Here is a 26,044-nt window from a genome sequence, read left to right on the forward strand (position 1 = left end):
GCTTTAGGCCAAAGTTTCCAAATTTAATGGCCTGTTTTTCAGAAGTCCTGAGCACCTGCAGCTGCTGTTAAAGTCAATGAAAGGTGTAGGTCCTCAGCACCTCAGAAAATCAGGTCATAAGTACCTAAAGTTAGGAACCTACATAAAAACACCTGATTTCCACAGATGTTGAACACCCACAGCCCCTATTAAGGTTGCAGCTAAGTGCCTAAATAAGGACTCAAGTTTCAAAACATAGGCACCAAATTTGAAAACGTTGGCCTTAGCCTTTTGTAGATAAGCAGAGTCAAGCTGTTAGAGCAGATGACAGGAAAACAGGAGAGCTGGGTTCTAGTACCAGGTATGCTACTAACTTTCTGGGGAACCTTGAACAAGTCACTGAATCACCCTGTACCAAACTTTCTCCATCAGTAGAATGGAGATAGTAATACCTATATTGCAAGGGTAGTGATTTGTTAATTACATTCATGTTTGTGCTTTGAAGCCTTTAGATAGAGAGTGCTATGGAAATTTAAAATATTATTATTTGTGATTCTTATTTTTTCCTCTGCATGCCTCAGAGTACAAACTCAACCGTAGAGCTGCTTTTAACAGGGGGCTGAACTTTTAGGATATTTTTTTTCCTTCTGGACTGTGTACCTTCTCATATGGTCCCAGTCTCTTCTGATGCTTGGTACTTCTGCCCAGAGAAGACAGAACAATCTTTAATTTTCAATGCAAACTTCTCTCCAAAAAGTCAAACAGGCTTTTACTTTGGACTCAAGAGAGATACAATGGAAGTACTCAAACTTCAGCTACTTAAGAAAATGTCTTCAAAGTATTTCTCCTCCAATTCCTTTGCTTCAGTGTCAGAGGAAGTTTAAATAACAAAAATAAAATAAAAACCCCAAACCCACCAAACTTTGAATTCCCTTCCATGCCTCTTTCCCCATGAGGATTAAGGGGTTTTATATTAGTCTTTCATACGGTAATACTTTTCTAAAGAAGACATTTCCAAATTTGGAGCATATGAGCCCAACCTTCTTTGATTGGCCTATTCAAACATAAACCCTCCCAGCAGGTAGTTCATTAGTTCATGAATATTTATAACACACAATAAAATCCACCAAGCCTGATTTGTCAGAGGTGCACAGTGACCATTTTGCTTTCACTAAGCAGTGCTTGAGAAAGATTAAAACAAGCGGGCTGAGTCTTACTTGTCTTATTACATACATATTTGTACATATGTATACAGTGGTCACTCTTGGAAAACTTTCTGGTTTTTCCTTTGGTAATTCAAAATCTTACCTTAGTATTTCCAGTATTTCCTATACGTTTCCTGCAGAGAATATTGCAAATATTGTGGTATTATTAGTCACATTCTAAAGCAATTGAAAAATGTTGATGGGCAAACATTCGGCATCTACAGGTATTCAGACAGTCATGATTATTTTGGGATAGAATTGCAAAATTATTGGACAAGGAGAATGTAATAGGTCAGATTTTTAGTAAAGCGTCTCATGCTAAATCTCAGAAAATCTTACTGAATAATTAATACGAATTGGCCAAAGTAGGAAAACGTCAAATGGACTGATACTAACTACAATTTCTAAAATAGATGCCTAAATTACACCCACTACTCCTTGGGAAATTCAACACCAAAAATTAAAAATTCTGTGCAAAAAAAAATTCTACGCACGATATTTTAAAATTCAGTGTATTTCATTTCTTAATAAATAAATGTGGAGGTTCCAACATGGCAGTGCGGAGCAAAGGCCATCACCCTGCAGATCCCGTCCCCACTGGGACACCAACTCGGCAATGAGGCTGCACCCAACCCACGCTAGGCTTATCAAGATAGCAAGCAAAAGGAACAGGGTGTCACATGCACGCCCAGCCCTTGCCCCTGATCTAGGTGTGGGCAGTTTCAGCCCGACATGGTCCAAGTGTGGAGGGTCTTGGTGTCAGGTGAGAGGGTTCTTTGTGGGGCAATCTGGATGTGGGTGGCTTGGAGGGGGGGTCAGGATGCAGGGTGGGCATGTCTGGATGCACAGGGGCTTAATGGAGGGTTCCAGGTGGAGGGGGACTGGAACTCTGCAGGGGGGCCAGGTGAAGGTGGTTGTAGCTCAGCAGTGGGGAGTCTGAGTGTGATGGGATGGGGCTCGGGAGGGTCTGACAGTGGGGGTTAGTGGAGGGGTCTGGGTGCTGTGGGAGTGGGGCTTTGGTGAGGTGGGGCTCCAGGTGCAACTGGGTGGGGCTCAGTGATGTGGAGGTCCAGATGCAGGGGAGAGGGGCTCAGCAGGAGTCTGGATGCAGGGGGCTGGAGCTGGGTGGTGGGGGCTGGATGCAGGGGCTGAGGTTTGGCTGGGGGCATCTGAAGGGCTGAGGGGTGAGGTTTTGTGGGGGCAGGTGCGGGGAGCTCATTAGGGTGGTCCAATTAGGGGGTGTCATTGGGGTGGGGGTTCCAATGTGGGGGGCTCAGCAGGGGATAGTTTGGGTGCAGGGGGGAGTGGCTCAGTGGGGATCCACATGCAGGGGCTGAGGCTCAATTGGGGGGTGGAAGGTGCAGGGGGGTTTTGGGTGAGGCTTGGCGGAGGGTCCAGATGCATGGTGGTTGGGCAGATGGAGGACAGTGACCCCTCCCTCTGAGGCTTAGGAGTGATGTGAGTAGGAAGCGGGGTGGGGAGGTGGAGCTTCCTGCAGCCAAGGGAGATTTCTGGGGGTGGATCTGACCTGACCCCAGTTACTCCTTGTAGGGGAAGAGGAGGGTAGGAGCCCAGCGCAGGGTAGGAGCCACCATCCGGGTCGTGTCTTCCCCCACTCACCCACCCCACAGTGATTTACCTCTATGCCAGCTTTTCTGGGCGCTTGAAATGATGCACCCACGCAGCTGGGGGTGGGGAGGTGTGCATGACCACTCTTGCAGCTTCCCTTTGCTTCCCCATCAGAAGTCATTTTTCTGCAGCAAAGCAAAGAAATCTGCGGGGGACAGGAATTCTGTGCGAGCACAATGCACAGAATTCCCCCAGGAGTAACCCACAAAATACCCATACAGAAAATATGTATGTGATTTTACAAAATGGATAAAGTATAGGCACAAATAAATATATGCATGTACAACTTCCTGTGTTATATAAACGCATATATATATTTTCTGCACACGATTTCCTCTTTGTCCCACATATGTCTGTTTTGCATGTAAAACGTAGGCATCGGTTTTTGAAAATATGTCCCTAAATTTATGGAGACAAACAATTAGTTCATAGTCTGCATCTATCCCGCTTGACGTACTTATATGTTCCAGATTACATGATCAGATTCTGCAGAATCTAAGTTTTCATGTTAGATGAAGTTTCTGGACCATGTGATTTCAAAGACAGTCTTCCTAACATTAACTGAATGTAAATCAATCCAGCATTGTCTTCTTTAATCTGCAAATGGAGTCTGAAACAATGGCTATGAGAGTTGGAAGCTCTACTATTTCTCCAACCACTTAGCGGGTTTTAACTCTGAAGCTTAATGATGGTGCATTATATGTCAACATTAATGTCTTCATTGCTAATCATTTTAGCATATGGGATGGGGAAGGGGATGAGAGTGAAGTCCATGGAGGAAAACTGTAAACTGCTGCAGGAAGAAAAATGCAGAGAGACAAAAGAAGAAGAGAATAAGAGGCAGAGTGGGGGGAGAGAAACAGGAACATGGGGAAGAGAGAGAAACAAAAGACAGAACTAGTAGTGGTCATGAAGTTGAGTATATTTTTCTGCTGAGGGATATTGATGGTAACAATAAGGCATGAATCAGACAGTAAATAATGAGAATAATAACTGAAATTTCAGTTATTACATAACGGCCAGGTTGTACTGTCATAGTTCTTGTGAAATCCTCCTACTGACACCTGAGGGAGATCTGCTGTGGATTGAGAGGGCTAAATAGTACATTTATATCCTGACCCACAGATAATCATTAAAAACAGAATTCAGTTATGTCTCCAAAATCAGTTTTATCATCTGTGTCCTAAATGTTTCACTGTACATACCAAAATTAGTCAGATTGGTTGGTTAACGCTCTCAGAGTAAGCGGAAGAAAATGATAGAAATAAGGGCTCTATTTGCATTTGAATAGTTTCCCTGGTAGCTCAGTTCAGTTCTCTTAATTGTCCATTCATTCATTTCTTGCTAATGTAGTTGATATCGGTGACTGATTTTCTATGCTAAACAGGAAGCACCACTTCTTCATTCTAGGACTCGTTCCTTCCTACAACTGCCCTGCTGTTGGCGACCAATAGCTGCCATTATATTATCTTTCATCTGGCCCAGAGCTGACAACAGATGGCCATCAGTGTGACTGTATGAAGCATCCAGGAATGGTGTACTGAAGAGCTTCCTGGCCAGTTCTGCAAACCTCCCTCCCTTCCCCCCTCCACATCTTGAATAAGCTCATCATTCCTGGCTCCACTCTCCACTGGCTCTGCAATTTTCCACACAGCGAGGCAGAAGGCTGCCACTGAGCCATTGGAACTCTCCCATTCCAAACCTGCATCTGACTCCCATTTCTGTGCATAGCACAGGCAAAGTACTGGCGCTGCCCAGCTGGTTCCGACCCTATAGGCTGCAGCACCCTGGGATGTGTTGCTGCTATTACATCACTGAGCGTGCCACCATTTGGGATCTGGCTTTTGAACCCATTTGGTTTCTGCACAGCAAAACTTGCTTCCCACATAGCAAAGACAGAAGAAGATTTAATTCTGCTCATTCAGCCACTATGTGGGATCTCTAGTCTGAAACCTGAAGCAGAGGCAGAACTTAGCCACTGTAGCATTGGATCTCCTCAAGCGACTACTCTGGTGGGGTTCTCCCCTCCCCACTTCCAATGCTCTGGAGGACTCCTAGCTCCACCAGGATTAAGCAGGTTAAATGTGAAAAAAGCAAAAAATGTGAATATTGATTGTAGACCTAAAAGGGAGGAAAGCGTTAATTTCACTGAGGTGCTGATGCATTGACGGGTCTGGTCATTTGGAAAGCAGCTTCAAAAGGGTGGCTGCCGTGCAGTTGGAGAAAGATATATTGTTTGCTCTTGACGGAGTTTGCTAAAGCAAGGTACCTCTAGAGCTGAACCTGTAGTTTAAGAGAAATTCACATTTGTAGCCTTTATTGTGATATTTGCAGCAAGTCTACAGCTACTAACGGTCTCTGCCCTGAAGCTATGAAGGAGTAAGGCTCCATTGTTGGGGAGAGAGAGAGACGCGTTCTGTGTAAAAGCCTGAGATGTGGTAGGCAAGATGAATAGTGCTCAAAAGCAGTGCTTGCGGTGCTGTCATTTAGAGCAGGAACACTGAGCCTTTAAACGAAAGTGAAGGACAGGGTAAATGAATCCTTTAAAAATGGTAAAATCTTAAACTGCCTAAAATAACAAGTATTTCCATTGATAAGTTCACTGAGCGGGAGGAAAGTTGGGAGGGGATGGTTTCCCTTTGCAAGGAGCGGAGCGGTACAGATAGTTTGTTAAAAAACAACAGCACTACAACACCTAAGGTGTGGCTAGTGATTCATCAAGGGACATGTCCAGGAAAGTACAGTAAACAGAGATCTTGGCTCAAACGAGTTTCTTCCTTTGCAAAATATCAGCATCTTTACATTGCTTCATTCCAAGCATTAGTCAAAAAGATCTGAATGCAGATGGCAACACAACTGGAGCTGTTCATAACAAAACCCTAACCCCAGCGGTACAGGTTTCAGGTTTACTTCTAAACCTGTTATCTGGGTTGGGTTAATAATGCTTTGAGCAAAGTGGGGCTGAACTAAGATTTTGAGTGGAAAGTATGTGAAATATGGTGGATTTGACACAAAACTGGGCAGAAATCTGAGATTATTTTGGTGGTGGTGTTTGCCTTGCATTCGAAGCTCTGGGTGAGCACCCCTACCCCATCCTGTAGACTGAAAACAAAAAGTGGGTCATTCCCTGTGGACCAAAACTGCTGAGTTATGCATATCTGTACATACTGCTGTAGGTGTTTCTGCATTGTTAGAATCTAATGTTATAGCAGAATTACCTCATTAAACCCAAACTAGACTAAAGGTGAGCTGGGTGTATATCTGTCTGTCTGTGTCTGACTAGATGATGGATATTTACTAGTTTTCTCTGTATCTGTAGATATATGGCATATAATATTCGGAAACTGTGATACCATTAAATATTAGCAGTGCATTTTGCTTTGCTTTGAGTTTGTAAAGGTGAAAGGTGATTGTGCAGGAAAATGGAACAGTATATTTGCTGTGAGACAGGCACTAAGAACTCACTCCCATGCTCAGTTATAATTCATGACTATACTGGTGGGAAGCCCTTATCCCTCTGTGGAGTTAATGCATCTCTACTGTAGCCTGCTGAGAGCACCCTGCATCCCCTCCCACCATCTGTGCATTCAGTTGCGTGCTTTCTCTCTTTCTCTCTCGCTTTACTGTGACATCTCTTGGTGTTAAAACTGTCAGACTACTACTGCCTGGTAAAGGTGGCTTTATGATGTGTATTAATGTTGAATTGTCATTTAAATGGAAAAGAGCTGGAAGGGATATATTAGTTTCATTTAAACTCTAATTTAGAAAATGCTGATTAGCCAGATTAATAAAAACATTTGTCTGTTGCTTTAAACTCCTCGACCTGTCTTAAATTCACTAAAATGGATAATCTGCATGAAAAAGTAGAGGGTAGAGGGTTTACTGGCAAAGTTATATTTGTTCCCCGTCTGTGACTATTCTGCCGGTTATTGGTACAGTGACTCTCCCTTTTTAGTGTTGAGGTGCCAGCAACATTGTACATTGAATAGTATTTACCCACCCATCACCTGGTTGGTGCAGACAACTATTTTATTTTTTTCATGTTGACTTCCTTTCTGAACTGAAGCAGCTTGGAGGCTGCAGGTTAATTGCTTCTATGCTACCTGAGATTTGGGATTCACATGAGCAGAGATCATAAGCTAACACAATTTTACTTAAATATTGAGATTTTTATGGTGGAAGACACTCTCTAAAGAGAACTGAGTTGACACTACCCTACAGTTTAGGAAGAACTGAACTGGACCACAGAGCTTTGAGATGATCCTTTATTAGCCTGGCCCCTTGCTGTTAGGTGGGGTTTAGGCAGTGTGTTATGCCTAAAAGTACCGTGAAACTGCATATGGTTCATTGCAGCAGCAAGATTAATTTGTGGAGTTTCACGATATTTGATCTTAACATAGTCTGTTGTTTGTACTTTTTTAAAACGTATAAATCAAATCCAGGCCTGAAATACCAGTGTATGAATTTAACAGATGTGGTGCCATAAGGGACCCACTGTGTTATAAACTGCAGAAATGGCCTTTTTATATTTCAGACTCTTAGCTTATTCCCAGGAGGTTTTGGAACCACAGAAGTGAGGTGAAAGGTCATGCTTTCAGACAGTAGCACCCACCCACCACTTGACGTTTGGTGTAATTGTCAGGAAATCCACAGCTAATAGTTTTGTTATGCAGTCATAGCGTTCTGCACAGTAAAAGTAGGGCAAGAATGACTTCAGTAGCTCAGTGTCCAGGTTTCCTTGGGTGAAAGATCACTTTGAGATGACACAGCTGAGTAGTCAGGCTGAAATCCTACTTGGTATTTTATTAATTTTGCACCAAGATAAATCCTGAATTCTGACAAACTCCATGACAGGTGAAATTCCTTCTTGCAGAATCTGCTCAGCAAGAGGCTGCTCATTTCGTTCTGTTCCGAGGCAGGCAACAGGAGGGCAGCTTTATAATCAGCCCTCAAAGGACCCCCAGCCGCCCCAGAGTCTTGGGCTGATTGAATAACTCCTGGGCCTCTTCCCCTAGGCCTCCATCAGCAGGGGTCCTGTGGAAAGCAATCTCCCGCAGACTGGCACTGAAGTGAGCTTTAAACTACTATTTTCTGCTCTCCAGAGGAGCCTGGAGTACTAAAAGATAGATGGACTGCAGATATTTTATGAGAAACTGTCAGAAGAAGAGCAGAGTAAATGTTTTTTTTTCCTCCTTCTTTGAGTCACACACTATATCACTGTAGAATTTCTCCCAGTATCTTTTACATTTAAATAAGAAATTAATTGGTTGCTAACCTTAAATTTCCTTCCTCCCCCTTCTTTTTCTTTTTCTTCCTCTCCTCTCCGACTTTTTTTTTTTTTAATATTCACTCAGAGGCCCTTTGCTTAACCACAGTTGCAGAAAATCAGTACCATTTGCACTGAAATATTTATAATGACAGAATGAAAAATTGGATTCATTTTCTGGCCTGTAGCCGAACAGTCTGCAACTTTGTGCAGCATTGTTTAGCATCTCTCATTCCCTCCTTTTCATTGGGGTCGTTTTCAGACACACATGCACACACTGCCCATGCTGCAGAGGAATGCTTAGCAAAACACAGAGCCATTTTCAGTCTCAACCATCAGAACACAACTTGCTTGTAACCTTTCAATTCATGATGGAGGGATTCCGGGAGAAGGGAGCATTCCGAACGTCTGTCTTATAGGAGAGATTATACGGGATGACATGCAGTAATCAATTTTGTACGAGGAAACACACTGATTGAATTCAACAGAATGTTTCAGTATATTCCATGAGAGGCAGTGTGGACTTAGCACCAGAACAGATGTCAAGAGGCCTCTACTAATCCCTGCTCTGCCACTAATTCCCACTGTGGCCTTGGGAAACCCACTTGACTTCTCTCAGGGCCAAATTTTCAAAAGCTCCCTTTATGTGCAAGCGTGCCCTGACATTGGGGATTGTGCATATGCAAATACGCTTTTGAAAATGTGACCCCCGTGTCTATTTCTACATCTACATGGCAGTGATTATATATCGTTACCTACATTGCCTGTGAAGATGAATTAGTTAATGTTTGCAAACTACTTTGAAAATTAAGATCCAGATCCTCAACCCCCAGCTTGGACTCTGGCAGCACAAAAGTTCTATAAAGCTGCATTAGCCAGACAACTAAGGATTCCCTCAGTGTGCAGGAATGCCTGGGTGGCATAGAGCCAGAGTACTTGGTTGGTTCTGTGCCACCCCCTCTCTCTATAGGTTTTGGACTCTCCTATAGAATTGATAGAAAATTCTATCCCTGCTGTAGAATTCTATAGGATGGTTCAAAAAGCTGATAAAGTATTCTCTGGTAAATTCTTTAGATTTTTAGACAACCAATTCAAACTAGTGTAAACCCATGTGGCCAAAACTTTCAAACACTGGTGCCTAATGCTGGGCACATAAAACCACATTGGCTCACCTAAGTAAGTGGTCTGGTTTGGGATTGGATCCTGCAAGATTCAGTTGCTCAGCACCTTCAGCTCATGTTGATTTAACGGGGAATTGTGGGTGGTCTGTTTCTTTGAAAATCAGTCCAGATTTTGTGGAACCCAAGTATGAAAATGTTGGCCTTATAGTTTCATCTATATTAAATTAACAAGTGCTGCCCAAGAACAAGTCTCCCTACCCCACTCCAGGTCACCCTTCCAGGCCCAGATTTTTCTTTCTTGAATTAAAACTTGAGAATTTTGAATAGCTTTAACTGTTCTTTTAGGAGCATAATCCTAACTGATTTATACAGCTATGTTGATAAAAAGGAGCATTTACTATTAGGATCAATGTAGATCAATGTGTACTGTACAGCAGACTGTAATTTGTGAGTGACACATACTTTTATCAACAGCTGAAAGTTTCTTACAGACTTGCAGATTTGTCTTTTTATTGTGTTCCCAAAGATAGTTTGGAGAAACATGCTGACATGTCAGTATGAAGTAATGTGTGCTCTGACACAAACGGCATTGTAATTTAGGAGGAATTTTGCCTGAAGTTGTTTTACTATCGCATTGCTTAGATTTGAAAAAGAAGTTTCTACAAAGTGGTGTGTTTTAGGACATGACAAAACCTTCTCCAATATTCTGCATATATTCAAGAGACTTTCTATTTAACCCTTACTATTGCTTTCTGCTTTTCTGTTTTTCTTTTTGTATGTGTGTGTTTGAAGGGTGTAATTTTTAATTGTTTTTAGCAACTAATGTGAGACAAAAATAATAGAAACCAAAAAAATGTGAACTTTAACATTAATAACATATATTTTTAAAGCTGTCATTTACATTATAGATCTTCTTGCCAACTTAACAGCATTTTTAACAGAAAGCTGTAGGCCAAACTAAGAGCTCTTCTAATGCCAATCAGAAATATTTCTATAGTTGACGTGGCCACAAAGCTAAGATATAGATGTTAAAATGTTTCAAATGCTGAACAGAACTGCAGTGACAATAGGATCCGGTCCACAGTGAAGTGATAGTACAGATCTTGCTGATGATATTGTGCAGACGTGTTATTGAACTGTAAGGACAGTAAGAGTAGCCCCCAAACACATGTTTCATCTCAGCATAGGAGATAGTAACTTTCCGGGAAAGCTTCTTTCTCCCTTGGCCCAGATCTTTGTGTCGACGCTGTTTTTCAGTTTGGAGCGCCAGTCAGTTTAGGGAAGTTATTAGTTTATAAATTTTGTCAAGGTAAAGTAAATGTAAGAGCTTTAAATTAGAATAAGTGCCACTTCAGTATGGCAGGTTCCTTTGAGGACTGATTAGAAAGCAGACCTCCTGTTGCCTGCCCCTTTATGCATAGCAGTATTGCTGTGTGTACTTGTTTATAGCTTACCTTTGAATTTGTATAAGAGTGCGCTGTGGTGTGATGAATCGCCCTCTGATAGACAAGATTCTGCCTTTATTCTGGGATCAAGCTAATACTTCACTTTAAAGAGTTATTTTAATTAGGTAGTTTTATTGTAATGAATTAAAATGAACTTGGAGTAGCAAATTATGTAAGAATGCGAGGGTTATAGATTAGTCTCTCCATAGTTACAGCACATCTTTTTTTGTAAAGGAATTAAAGTTCTGCTTTTCAGAGAGCTTGGCACTACATCTGGGTGGCTGCTCAGTGTAACTGGTGTCAGTTATTTTCCCTCCTAAATGTGATTCTTTTCACTTTGATCAGAGGATTGCCATCCCAAAAAATAGCAACAAGCAATAAGGGGCAAAACTGGCATCTGCAAAGGGGTGAATTCACTAGTTGTGAAGAAGTACAGTAGTGTAGCATCATAAACCAAACCACGAGGTGGGGGGAGCATTTCCCTCTACTATAAACTCATGGAAAGGTAGGAGCTAATAGCATATGCCAATGTCCAAGTGTGCGAGAGGAAACAGAGAGGCCAACCAAACCCAGGAACATAATGATTTTGAGATGGATATTGTATCACTCATGGAGAGATGAGGATAAGAAAGCATTTATCAAAGAAGAGGAAAATCTTGTAATATTTATTTGGAGCCTAATTCCTCACTGCCACGCCACTTGTGCAGTCATTGACACAGTGCAAAGAGGGTGCGAAGCTCAACCATTCTGCTTTGGTAGCATTTTACACTCACATTACATGAAGTATCTACACAAGGGCCAAGACAGTAGAGATCAGGACACTGTTGTTTTACAAGCAAGATCCCCAATGAGGGAAGTAAAATGTTATTGTTCTTGTACCACATGTCAGTAAATGTGTTCTGAGTTTGTAGCTTTGCAATGTATGTACTTATCAAAGTATAGAAAATGGATAACTTTTTAACAAAGGTGGAATACATTCTGACCTATCTTAAAGTCACCAGTACAGCAGGAGCATTGCTTTTCTTAATAAAATGTTGTTTGGGTCATAGTGGAGGGAACACAGCTACCAGTTGACGTTGTCTTTAGTCTTGACACATGGGACACGATCCTCTCATTCCCAGATATTTGCCAACTTGGCAGGCCTCTGAATTGTCCTTATCTGCAGTTTCCGGTATTTTAATGAGTGAAGTTGCAAAAGGCATGCTACATAAACCACTGTGACATTTCTCATGATTCCTGGAATCACAGGGGAAACTGGTCCCTCATTTTGAAGTGCCAAGGAAATCAGTAGAAGGATCATAGAGTGTATCCAAGGTAGGCTGGTAGTGCATAACTAGTTATAAAGTCACAGTATGAAGAAGCTGGGGGAACCTCTACCTATAGGCTCAGGAATCTTCTGTCATTACCACTAAACCTGCACGTGTTCCTATGTCAGCGGCTTCTTGAGGGAAAGGTACCAGGAGACAAACAAGTGAGCAGACATGTTAGCTGTGTTGACATTGGGAGGCAGTTCCCCAGACCTTTTCACTGTCTCCCACACCTATTTTAAGATTAAGGCATTATTGAGTATGGGCCACATTTTGTCTGTGCCCCAGATTTTGTGTCCACAAATTATGCATTTAAATGTTTTTACGTCCTCTTCATTGTGCATGCATATTGACTAGCACAATGCTTAAAGAGCTGGTCTCCATGTGGAGATGGTGCAGGAGAAATTAGAGGCCAATTGTCTCCATCTGAAAGTTTGGCTCTCTTTGAGTGTCATTTACTTTTACTTGAGTGAAAACTCTGTTTGCACTTTACCTTTTTCTATTAATCTTTTGGGGATATATAACCTTAGGTGAGCTAAATGTTGGTGTAGGGGGTACTATATGCTTGAAGATAATATATGCAGAATCTAAGTTCTGAGCTCCTTTTTGTCACCTGATAACCATAAGCATAATACATACAGGTACAGCACAAAGTAGGGTAGTGAACACAGTGATCTGTGGATTTGTTGTATGTATAGATCTGTCTAAATCAGGGGTGGGCAAACTACGGCCCACGGGCCAGATCTGGCCCACCAGCCATTTTAAGACGGCCCTCAAGCTTCCACTGGGGAGCAGGGTCTGGGGCTTGCCCTGCTCTGGCGCTCCAGCTGAGGAGCAGGGTCGGGGGCCGCTCCGCGTGGCTCGCGGAAGCAGCTGCATGGCCCCCCTCCTGCACTCCAGACAGGGAGCAGGGTCGGTGGCCACTCCACACAGCTCGCAGAAGCAGCATGGCGCCCCTCCAGCTCCTACGGGCTCCAATGGCCTCACTTCAATGGCCCCCACTCCAACAGGAAAGGGACAGCCTGCTGCTGCTGCCGCCACTGCCACCGCCGCCACTGCTGCTGCTAGGGGGAGGGATAGCTCAGTGGTTTGAGCATTGACCTGCTAAACCCAGGGTTGTGAGTTCAATTCTTGAGGAGGCCACTTAGGGATCTGGGGCAAAAATCAGTACTTGGTCCTGCTAGTGAAGACAGGGGGCTGGGCTTGATGACCTTTCAAGGTCCCTTCCAGTTCTAGGAGACTGGTATATCTCTATTTATTATTATTCTGGGAGCCACTTGAGGTAAGCGCTGCCCAGAGCCTGCACCCCTGAGCCTCTCCTCACACCTCTGCCCAACCCTGATCCCCCTCCGAACCCCTCGATCCCAGCCGGGAGCATGCTCCTGCACCTCAAACCCCTCATCCCCCAGGCCCACCCCAGAGCCCGCATCCCCAGCCAGAGCCTGCACCCCTTCCCGCACTCCAACCCTCTGCCCCAGTCCTGATCCCCCTCCTGCCCACCGAACCTCTCGGTTCCAGACCAGAGCACACGCCTATACCCCAAACTCCTCACCCCCACCCCTGCACCCCACTCGCCTGACCCAGCCCAGAGCCCCCTCCCACATCCTGAACTCCTCATTTCTGGCCCCACCCCAGAGCCTGCACCCCCAACCAGAGCCAGCTCCCACCCCAACCCCATTTTTGTGAGCATTCATAGCCCGCCATACAATTTCTATTCCCAGCTGTGGCCCTAGGTCCAAAAAGTTTGCCCAACCCTGGTCTAAATAATAAAGGAATACAGGCAAGTTACAGTGTTTTTTTTCTCTTTGACATATGAAGAAACTATTGTTTCTTGTAATTTTGTTCAGAGGAATTCTTGTACGTGCGCTTTTGGAAAAACTGGAAATAATCATTGTTTTAAAGGTTACCCTTTGCATATAAATCACAGCTGTGTGTGCTTCCCTCCTCCTCCTCTCCCCCCATTTCAACTGGGTGAATTTTGAATCGTATGAACAGGAGTTTAAATTCTAGGTCCACCAGTCAGTTTAGGATTTGAAATCAATGCACTGATCCGGCAGCTAGTGGTCATCCTGCTTTAAATTAGAACAAACAGAATGGAAGTTGGGAAGGAAAAGGGCCACAGGAACGCTCTTCTGATGACACATGCAGAAACACACAATGGACGTGCAAAAATAACGTTCATCTTAAGTGTCTGCTTAATCACTAAAAAGACCTATCAGAATTCAACAAGCAAAAGAAAACCAGAGGAGAAGGAAATGAGTAACATTTCCAACAGGACATTTCTATGCAATTGTCAGTTTAAGCCTCCATTATTTGTCACTAATTACTACACTGAGCTGTTAAATATTTAGTAGTAGTTTGTTTAATTGGGTTTGACCTATAAAGGAGTCTGTACATACTGTAGCTCTAGTTCCAGGAGTTCAGTTCTGCACTCAGAGCTAGGCAAATAGGAAATTTGCATTCAGGTAAGAGGAACACATTATGTTATCAGGCAAGGTGTCTCCCTTCCTCCCTCTCCTCCACTCCACACAGAGATTTATTTGTCTTTAAGATATCTAAAATTAGAGCACAGCTAAGGAGCATCACTCATGGATATAAAGGAAGAAGGAGGTCGTTCTTAAACTTGTTTACAGATGTTCTAGTTTAGAAAGCACCAACATGATCAATTAAACATTACAAGAAAAAAAATAGAAACATAGCAACAACTGGCACAAGAACACATCTGTCTGTAAATCACGGACTTAATCCCTGAATATCTGATTAGGCAGTATTGCTGATAAAAGCTACTGTACTGTAGATGCAGAGAAATGTGGAATCATTCAGCTCTGGCTTCTGTTTTCTCCTTTGACTGACGATGTCTGACATAGTGGAGAGAGTCCAGGCTGTCCCCTCCTAGTACCAGGGATGTAGTTTTCCTTTTGGTATAAGTGTCAGCCTAAGCATGTGCAAAATACATTTTTTTCTATTTGATACAGGCCTGCTTCTCTTTTCCCTAACACCTGTTTCGCTAACTCCATTAGTTTCAATGGAGTTTTTCATTATTTATAACAGGGTAGTTATGATCATATTCTAAAGAGTTAAGATTTTAATGTTAGCAGCGTATTTCCCAGTGGTCCTTTACTTCCCCATTTTTATTTAAACTATTACTTTTACCTCTTCTTAGTGAAGCATCTTGATTATTGTTATTACAATTGTGCATATGGTAATCACTTCAGGAAGAGGTCAGCCCATCAGTGATATTTTACTAGTGGCTTTCTGAGAGTTACTGAAGAAACATGGAAGTGTTGCATTTTTAAATTTCAAAATGTATCCCTGAGTGGATCCTATCCAATTAGTGCTTTTTGTGATTCTGTTTTCTCAAGATTTTCAAGTATGAGAGTCAGAATGCGCAAGACTTGGATGTAAACATGAATGCATTGAATAGTTGCCAGTAGTGCCATTTCCGAATCACTTTAATATAATACAAAAACGGATAAACAGCTTTATTGAACTAAGTTGTTTGGATAATTGTAATTCATCATGAACTTTTCCCAAATTGTCCTTGTTAACAATGGTCACTCATGACCAAGGATGACCCTTTCATTGCTCATCATACCTGATTAGGGGGCTGCTGCTGCAAGGCGGTGAACACTATTCAGTTCCCTCTCCATCAGTGGAATTGGAGGGTGCACAACTCCTCACTGGAGCAGACTCAGTAGGTATAGGGGAAGTATCTCCATTGTAGTTCATACCAAGCATATAAACCCCCGTTTTCAGAGTTTAAATTGTGTAGTAGGTTCGGATTCGGTTCAGACTTGGTATGCAGATCTTCAGCCCGGATGAGCCTTCAGTTTTCTCTTTCTAAAACATGTAAAGACATTTAACACCAAAAGAGAGCAATACCGCTCCTCCTCTATGCATTGCACTGGAGTACTGAATATAGTAGTTACTCCTCACTAGCCTACAACCTGCCTGTAATCTCTTTCTTCTCTGCTGCAAAATCCTCCTGTGCTAGCTTCCTGCTCCTCGCCTTTGACAAGTAATGAAACATCATCTCCTTTCCAGCTGCTGAACTCACTCACACCAGGCTGGACCTCCAACTCCCACAACTGAACCCATTTTCCAAGTGTCGTCATGAGGTGTTATTCTAAGGGGCTACCATTATGGAAATATTTTTTTAATTCAGAGGGTTCAAAAATAATGATTTTGCATTTGGAGGGGGGTAGTTTATTTTTAGATTATCTTTTGATAAGCTTTGGACTACGTGCTCATCTATATTTCAACTATATCAGAGTCAGGAGAATTGTTTACAACATAACCGTCCATTGACCCAGTTACAAAATTGTAGCATGGACTGGATCTAGACGTGTCCCTGGAACAGCATTAAAACCTTATACCAACCCAGTTGTTAGTGCCATATGAGTTAGTCCTGGTTATGGGGACACAGGTAGGTTCTATCTACCTCTTTTAGTTGCTTTGAAATGGCCTAAATATTTGTCTAAATCCAGCTCCTGAGTAAGCAGATCTTGTTGCATATGTGATTTGGGGCTGGTTCCGTCTTTTTCTATCCTAGGATGAACAACAGGAAAAAATTCCTAACCATGAGGTCTGTGAAGTATGAAATAGTATCCCAAGGGAAGTGTTGAGAACTCTAATTAAAATTGGACCAGGCAAAACATTTGAAATTACATTGTAGGCAATAATCCTGCACTGATAGAGTGGATGGATAAAATGCCCTAATAAGTTTTCTCTGTCTTTAAAGTCTATAAATTTCTGTTATTCCCTTTTATTATGTTATTTCACCTTTTCCTTTAGTGGTGACACCATGTTGCCTAGAAAGGATTATATGATGTTATTGCGAGACTGTGTCAAATGATGTTAAATGTCAAAAGAAAATGCAACAGTTTTTGTGCAAGTTTGCAGTGATTACATTGAGACAAGGAAAAGAAAAACTACATCTGTGTAAGCCAGGGACATCAGTGCAATGTGTCAGATCTGCAAGACAATGGCAAATGAGTGCAATGGCTTTATATGGTTAAGGTTTTCCTATCTATAAAGAATAACTTCATTCATCCCAAACCTAACAGAAATGTAGTTGTGTGCATCATTCAGGTTGTTAGCAACACTTTTTATCCAACTGTTTCAAATACCCCTGAAGACTTTGGCTAAATAAGATTGTACTGTACTCTTTTTGCATCTTAATTATTAGTGTATATTAAATCCAAGTATTTTACAAATATAAATATCTCCTCAATATAGGCTCAGATCTAATCACATTGCAGTCTATCAGCAAAGAACTATTCATGGTATTCAGTGCTGCACAATGGAATGGAGCTCTGACAGAGATCCATGTGTGCTGCAGTACGTAGGCACCATGGGGTTGAGGATAAGGATAGCAAAAGCAGCCTTAGCTGTGAGTTTTCCTGACGTTGGTTTGTTTCTGAAGTTTGTTTTATGTTGTTACAACTTTTTTTCATGCTGTGTGTTCGCTGTTTCACCTTTTTTGTAGTGGGGAGCTTTGTGTAATAGGTATTATATCATGACAACGTAAAGTGATGAAGTATCAGACTGAAGTTCAGGAAACCATGTTGACACTGTGGAATTGAATTCATGATTTGGCATTAACATTCTAATTAAGGTTTTGCTTGAGTTGCCATTTTAACCTTCCCCTAAATCCCCTGGCCCCTCTGCCCCGGCCACTCTGGAAAATCCAACATCCTGTCGTTAGCTGTAGACAGTTTGGAAACTATGGTACAAGGTAAGAAGTTTGGAATAAAAAGCAGGGGAGAGAAGCAGAAAATCTTGATTAGAAAGTATAATTTAATAGAACGCGTATTGAACCAAATGTATTGATTAATGTGGAAGATATAGTACTTATATTGATTCTAACTAGAGATTTAGTACTAAAAGCTGTAAGCCAAAAAGCTGTTGGAAATTGCTACAAAAGTCAGTTTAATGCTGTCCTTGAGAATGCCTTCACAAAGAAATTCTTCTAATGTTTGAGGAGTAGGTAGAATGCGGTATATGTCAGTTTGATCCCGGAGGGTTTTATTTTGTACTCTAATAGCTGTTACGAGCCTACATTATATCCAAGGAGTAATTTTCCTTAGGGGTGCCCAGCTCGCTTTGTGTCAATATTCTAGCATTTTAAGTCACGTACAGTATATGCTTCTGGGAACAGTGCAGGAGCCAGCCAGACTCATAATGGTCTGCATTCATTAATAAAGGCAGAAGCTTCTGTCCCTCCATTGCCCACTACAGGGATGCCTCCCTGGTCTTTAGGGACCCGTACAGACACATTTAAAGAAAGCTTTATTTTGAGTGGGCAGGAGATGAAATGCAGGACTTGCAGGCATTTCCTAAGTCAGCTATATGCCCGAGCACAGGGGTGACCTTAATGGGTCAGAGAAGAATGCAGGTCAAAAGACTTATTATCCAGCCTGTTGGAAACCAATTGCTTTTGGTTAAAAAAAAACAAACGTAGTGCTTAAAGGTTGATAGTAATGTAGAATTCTTCCTTACAACCCGAAATTGTATTGTAGTGCAAACGGGTTATAAAGAAATAAAATAAAGATTATCCTTAATGTCTGCAGATAAAGGATTCCATATATAGGATAACATGTAGTGTACCATAATTAGTTAATCAGTGATGATTGATTACTGATGTTTGTGTTCTTGAACTAAGGAAAAAATAACATGCTGCTGTGGTACTGTCACCATCTGTTGAAGGAAGACGTCCATATTTAATCTTTATATTTCTTTATTTGTACCCTCCTTGCACGGCTTCTCAGGTACAATTGTGTCCTATATTATCTAGTTAAAAACCATCTCATTTAAATTGAATGCAACTGCAATTCACATTAGAGATTCCAATGAGATAGTGAATCAGTAGATTTTTTTTCTTCACTGAGTTTGATGCGATGGATGGCATTTTTTTGCTAGCTAGAGAGATACCAAATAACAGAAAAAATATTGCTTTCTACTGTCTTAACAGTTTTTGCAAAACAACCCCATTCTCTTTGCAGAGGAGATTTCTCTACAACTATTGTAGTGAAATCTGGGTATGATTTTAACCTTATAGCACTAAGTACAGGGATTTCCCAAGGCTATCTACTCATGGAGAGCAATGTAGTGTAATGTTTAAATCAGCTCACTGGGAGTTGGGATTCTGGGTTTGTGTCACTGGGTCGGCTAGGGATATCTTAAACTCTAGAAACCAGGTAAATATTTTTTGAAAGAATTTTATCTGTGAAGTATGTTGAAGCCAAGTTCTTGTAAATGTTTCCTAAATAAAATCAAGGTAGGGAAGTAGAGGTTTGTGAACATGTTTCCTAGTTTGTTTGGTTTTTATTGTGAGTAATAGATGCTGTGGCAAAATGGGCTGCCATTTTATCTGTGCAAAAGTCTCATTTTTGTGGCAAGCCCAGTTTTTCATCATGAAATCAGAGGACCTTTGAAAATGTTACCCTACTCTATTGGTGAGGATGCATTGGAAAATATATTTTTCTCTTTCCACTGCTAAGTATGAAATAGAAATTTTTGCTTCACAGAAGGACTGTACTTTGTGCTTAAAGGAAAATACATGTCTTTATTGTGGTGATATGAATATAAGATGTCTTCAGCACTTTAGCTGAATTACATATACACCGCTACCTCGATATAACGCCACCCGATATAACACGAATTTGGATATAACGTAGTAAAGCAGTTCTCGGGGGCAGAGGGGGTCGCACTCCAGTGGATCAAAGCAAGTTCAATATAACACGATTTCACCTATAACGCAGTAAGGTTTTTTGGCTCCCGAGGACAGCGTTATATCAAGGTAGAGGTGTATTTAGCCAAAAAAAAAATGATTGCCCCAAATTCGGGAAAGTTATTTGCTGCAGTAAATTTCTGGAACAGAGATTTTTAAAACTTCTGCTCTTAAATGTTCTGTATCTTCTGTTAAGGGTAGATTCTGCTGGCATAGCCACACAGCAGATCCCAGCACTAATATTCTGCTCTCCCTGTGTGTACAGGACTCCCATGTTCCTGGCAATGGGAGTTCCATATTCTGTTTTCCCCACATGCGGGAACTCACACTGTTATGAAAGTGGGAGTTCTGTGCACATAGGGAGAGCGGAATATCAGCGTTGAGATCTGCTATGTGAATAATACAGAAGAATTTTGCCCTAAACTTTTAAACACAACCCCCCTCAGAAAAAACAACAACAGTTCATAACTGGGATTAATGTTTGCAATTTTCAGTCACTTAGACATGGGGTCTCCAGTAGATGGCTTTTCGTAGGATGGAATATGGCTCTCTGTGGGATTACAGAATTTTCCTCCTTTTCTTTTCTCTACCCTCCCATCCTTCACCTGCTTGTCTTGTCAATGTTATGCCTGTGACGTGTTTTCAGTTTTAGTTTATGAAATAGCCTTTCTGCTGTCTATGTATTTCTCCTTAATTCACTGTTGCCTCAGAATAGATTTTGGAAGCATTAATTTCTTTGGAAAACTTGACCGATTGCATGCTGTTTTGACTCTTTAAAATAAATACTGAGATGCTTGATGAAGGCTGAAGCTGCCCCAGCTCTTTGCACTGGGAACAGTGTTTGTTGTGTCCTGCCCTATTCAGCATTTTTCTCACACCACTTGTTTCTGAATTTATGTCTTCATTATCTCTTGAGAATCTCCATTATGTGCCAGGCAGTATAGTCTGGAACGCAGAGCGCCAGCGCGAGTGGATCCCATTTCATGGTTTGTTTTGTCTCTCTCACTTTTGTGCCTTTTTATTTTTTAATAAAAAATGTTATTGCAGTCGAAGTACTGAGCACACATGTAAAGCTCCTTTCAATTGTTTCACACACTGCTGCGTGTCTCTTCCAGACCCAAAACTGATTACATGTCGCTCAGACAGTCAAAAAGCAGGGGATGACTGACACACACTCAGATAGATCAAAAACAAAAAATACCCCAAAATCTCTCTTCAAGGTAACAATTTGGCTCTGACATTAACCACTCAAAAGCAAAGAAAATCAAAATTTAGGTTCTCACTCCATGTTTAACTTGTCCTATTGTTTCTAGGTACTGCAGGGTTTCAGATCGGTCTGTGGTGTTATAAGTGCTGCAATAATGGACGCAACAGGATGACAGAAGGGTAGATGGTCAGACTTAACTCTTCATTCCCTTGCTTTTGTGGTTTAAAGTCAGAATCTATTACCCATGACCAACCAACATTTTAGTCTGCAACATATTGTTACTGCTTTACAGCACTTTGAGATGAGTTTGTGGAAGATGCTGTATGAAATCAAATGAAATAATAATCTCTTTTTAACCCTCTGGCCTTGGTGGATCTGGAGTCCCTGCTATATCAGCATTTAATCATTTTGCATTCACATCTGGAAAACGTGCTTCCAAGTGTCACTGGGTCATTTTCCTTTTCACCTTGAGACAGACACTACTTAAAAAATTCCTCAGTCTTACCCTAAGAGAGCTCCTTTTCTTGCCAAATGTCCCATGAATGTGTGTGTGTGTGATATGATATGATGTATTGTTAGATTAGCATGGAATCACACAATATTCACCTTTGTTTTCCTGTGGCTGTAATTATGTTTGTATTCAGGAGTGGCTCGTGTGGGTGTGGTTCAATACATGTTCACTTCACGGAAAATGATGTCCATCTTTTGGGAATGGGTTCGTTTTAAAGTGTCGTAGTCCAGAGGAGACTGTACATAGATTAAAAGTGATAAAACAAGGGCAGGGGACCGCACAGTTTAGGAACTGATAACGGGACACAACTCCCTTCACCTCTAGGTCACTGGTCCAAATAGGGCCCGGATCAGTAGTGACAAAAATTCATTACTCTCTGATGGCTGTTCTGTGGTCTGTGAAATAAGATTGTGGACTTTGTCCAGGTCTCTGTGGATATGGTCTACATCACAAAAGAAGAATCAGCAGGAAGTGGGAACCTTTTCTTAGTTGTCTGATGAAGCACAGAGACTAACGTAGCATCTCATCCAGTAGTGGCGATCCCTTTGCATTAGAGCTGGTGTAGTGAAACTTGCATTGCTGCTGCCCTCTTTGCACTCTTTCTGCAGATAAAAATAGAGAACTTCATATTTCCAGAGTGACGTTGTCACCTTTTACATGGCAATAAATTCACTTAAGGAAACTAGGGTTGAGTTGTTCTTTGGTGGATAGAGGGATAGTTCTGGCTGCCCCACCTGCTTGTGAGTCAGCCAACTGAGCCCTTTGGTGGGCACCTCCCTTCCTACTTTAAAATATGTGCTACTGATTAGGGGGGAAATGTCTGGTTGCATTTTCTAGTAAGGATGCTAAAATTAGTGTATTTCTAGTGTGCAGGCATTAAGGCCACATAAGAGAAAGAAGTGTGTGTCTCATTAAATATAATGGGCTAAATTCATCACTGTGTGGCTGGGCACTGGGGCCAGTGAAGTTGTGTTCACTTTCAACAGGGCAGAATTTGCTCTACTGTATATTGAGGTATTCAACTGCTATTCATGTGACTTATAGAAATGATACCAGTGCAAAAAAGCCTCATCTTTTGACAGCAAACTTTCTCCAGGCCATTTAAAAGAGAGATGGCAAACATGTTTCTCTTGTATACAATATAATATATTCAGCGGGTAGCATTGTTAACGCAGTTTTTTCTTGTAGCAATGCCTAGACTACAGCTAAGTGATTTCTTTTATTTTTGTTTCAGAATCATACGATGACCCAACATAGCAGTTAGTGCAATGCCCATCCCTTCAGGAGACTCCTTTGTGGCACAAAAAGGGAACACGTTTTACTCTTTGCACGAAACTTTCATTGTTAATGTATATTATTCAGAAACATTGTATTGTACCATACAACTTGTATTATCGAAACTGTTGGATGTTCATGTGTTTGAACTTTTGAGCACCGGATAGACTTCCTGTATATAAAGTGTTGCACATGTATTATGTTGTCTGATACTAAAATGGTCTTATAAAGACAAGTGGACTTGGGCCCTATTCAAGAAAGATTAAAATAATAATGTGTGAGGAAAAAGGCTTAAGAAAATGTCATTTTCAAGAAAGAGGGAGAAAAAATAGCTATGTTATACTACAGCTGTTTGGCCTTCCTTTCATGTAAACTTAAGTCTAGAATCTCTCTCTTTTGGTATACAAACAGATGAATCCGAGACTATTTTTTATTGCTGAAGATTCTTGCAAAAAACATGAAAAGACTCTTTCTCACAGAGCAGGAACCCACCGTTGAATAAGGCCCGTATATATATTTGTAAGCCTTGCGATATGACAGATAGCATTACCATATATGCAATAGTTGTTATGTAGATTGTCAAAGAAACTTTTTTTTCCTGAATACCATTTGAAGCTTTGAGTGTTCAAGACTTTCCTTAATGATTTCACACAGCCAAATTCTTGACTCAGTTGAACTAACCTGTATGTTACTGTTATTAATGTTTACTCTGCGGTCTGAACCTGGAGATTACTGGAATTGTTTTCCAAGAGGAAATAAATTCAGTTTACCATTATGTATGAGTGCGATTGTGTCTTTTCTTTTTCTTATTACAGTACCATTAAAAACAGATCTGCTGCTTCACTGTAGTTGAAACATGCACTTGAAGAAAATAGTCACTGATTTTTTTTTCCAATTAGCAAAGTCAATAGTTTTACTCCTGTTTGCTTGATGCTTTGGCTTCTAATGGGTCATAGTTTATCCAAAATTTCTAATAACCTCAAGATGGAGCAATTATTACATATTTCACATGCAGTGCAAGCTTCAAACCCTGGAGAGAGAGAAGTATTGCCTAGTGATCTGAGTACGGGATTCAGAACCAGGAATGACCTCAATTCTAAACCCAACGCTGACACTGATTCTCTAAACCTGAAGTCCCTTACCCTTTCTGCTGTCATGGACAGTGGAAGGGGGACATGGCTAGACCATGCTGCAGTACAGGGATCTCCACCAGCACAATGTCCATTAGTGGGCTGTTATAAGCCCGTGTAACTTAGCCCTGGCTAAGGGCTGAATTGGTCCCTGGCTGCTCTCAGTGTTGAGACAGGGAAAGGCCGTGCAAAGCCACATTTGCCCATCGGTGTGCCAAACACTGCTCCAGTTCACCTGAGAATTCATGCCAAAGACGTGCTTTAGATATGTGGGCATTGTATATCCTGTTGCGTGAGTTGCTCGATTTATCCTATTGAAACTAGTGTTGCTGAAATATTGCAGTCTTCGAATTGCGCATCACAACAGTCCAAATGGCTGGAAGTGATGGCTTAATGCTGTCCGTGTAGATATAAAGTGTGTTTTCCAGTTTGCTGACTGTCAGATTTTGACTCTCCATAGTTGGAGAGTGGAGGGGGTGGAAGCAAAGTATGAAAGTCTCTGGTTGCCAGATATTTCAAGAAAAATGTGTCCCATTTAAAACTCCAGCCTCAAGAATTTTATGCATATTTTGCCAAGTACAAAAAAGAAATTCCTGGGTTTTGTATGAAATTCTCATTTGTGCTGACAAAAGGATAAACTCAGGCAACAGTACACAAGGTATGTAAAATGCCAGATCTATTTATAAGTCAGAAACTGTTTCCATTTTCATTCTCATTAATATATTACTCATCTCTGCCAAATTGGATGGGATGATAAGTTCTTTATTCCTGACAGATACCTTAAAAGATATCAGACATTTCAGCCTTCGTGTGTGAAAGCGTGACATATTGGTAAAGACTGAAAATAGCATGTTTCTAGTAGAGTTCAAATATATAAGAAATATTACACCCTACTGTTTTTGTAAATGCCAGAGTGCCACTGAGTTGAGACAGATGGTAGCTGAGAAAGATGCAATCTTATAATCAAAAGCTAAAATATGTCAAAAATATGTTAGCAAGCACAACGCAGCATATTACTAGCATCTCATATCATGACAGCTTGCAAAACATGCAAAGATGTTGAAATTCTAGTTATGTAAATAAAGTAACAGTAAACAGATCAACAGCAAATGTGATGATGGCTTTATGCATTGATTGTCCCTTCAGTTTAGTGCTGGGGAATAGGAAGGTCTTATGGTCACATTCATTCCCAGATGGATTCTAAGAGCTGGTTGCTAGTATCAAGTGCTGGAATCCACTTACCTTTTTGTGAGAAACAGGTTTGTTGGTGATACCTAAAAAGCTGTTTAAATAGATTACGGAAGACATTCAAACTTCCCAGTGAGGACTGAGTTTTCTGTGGGGATTTATCACAGCATTTAGAAAAACAGCAAGAGACACATATCATCTTGCTTACGCCAGGCTCTGTGTGTGGATGTGTGTGCGCACTTCGGCTACGGCATGCTATCCACCTGTTTGGGTCAGCAAGAGCTACAATGAGCCAATCCTAAAACCGGTCACCAGAATGCGAAGGGGGAAAATCTGTTTCTCAAGGATGTTTTGCTAGATTGATGGATAAACTATCCTGTCACCTCTGAGACCCTGGCTTTAATCCCATCATTTCTAAGAGACATGAGTTTTACCGTGATAGTCTAATGAAATGATTAGTCCAGAATTGCCCAGGTTGAAGGGAGAATACATATAGAATTTATATTGCAGAAATGCCGTAATTTATCCAGTTAACATTTTGAGCACTAGTGTCTGTCTACACAAAAGATGATCAGGGAATGGTCACTAACCTTTATGATTCCAAACACCCCAAAATAAGAACTTTTATCAAAACATTTCATATGTGGTTGCCTAAAGTTAGGTACTTAAATCCATGTTTAGGCACTTAAATAATAAGGGGATGAACACTTGCAACTCCCGGGGAGAATGGTGTTTATCATAGCTTCTTTGATAAACTAACAGAACAATATTCTCATAGCTTTTCCTCATTTGGGGCACCCTTGTATAAAGAACTGTCAACAGTTGTCAAAAAAAATAGCATGAAGAGAATCCTAAAATAGGCTTATGTTTGCTAACTGTTTCTAGATGGCAGACTCCAACATGGAATCCACTCCATGTTTTATTGACCATTATTGTAATCCTGATGTGATGAACTATCTACGTATGTTCTTTTGCTTTGTTTCACTACCATTGTCCTCAACAAAAGGGAGGGGGAGACGTCCCTTACATACTGACATATGGTACCTTCT

At 41.2% G+C, this 26,044-nt stretch overlaps 1 protein-coding gene across 7 annotated transcripts in view; it reads left to right on the forward strand.

The window, feature by feature from the left end:
- ZNF521 (zinc finger protein 521) overlaps positions 1-23,452 on the forward strand; it is a 266,677-nt gene extending 243,225 nt beyond the window's left edge. For all 7 annotated transcript variants that reach the window (XM_045005464.1, XM_045005461.1, XM_045005462.1 and 4 more), the window contains one exon: positions 22,637-23,452. In XM_045005464.1, coding sequence (XP_044861399.1) covers positions 22,637-22,666 — 30 coding nt within the window. In that variant the 3' untranslated portion in view covers positions 22,667-23,452. The remainder of the gene's footprint in view (positions 1-22,636) is intronic.
- The last annotated feature ends 2,592 nt before the right edge of the window (positions 23,453-26,044 follow it).

This window comes from Mauremys mutica, chromosome 2, assembly GCF_020497125.1.
Source record: "Mauremys mutica isolate MM-2020 ecotype Southern chromosome 2, ASM2049712v1, whole genome shotgun sequence".
Lineage (NCBI taxonomy): Eukaryota > Metazoa > Chordata > Testudines > Geoemydidae > Mauremys > Mauremys mutica.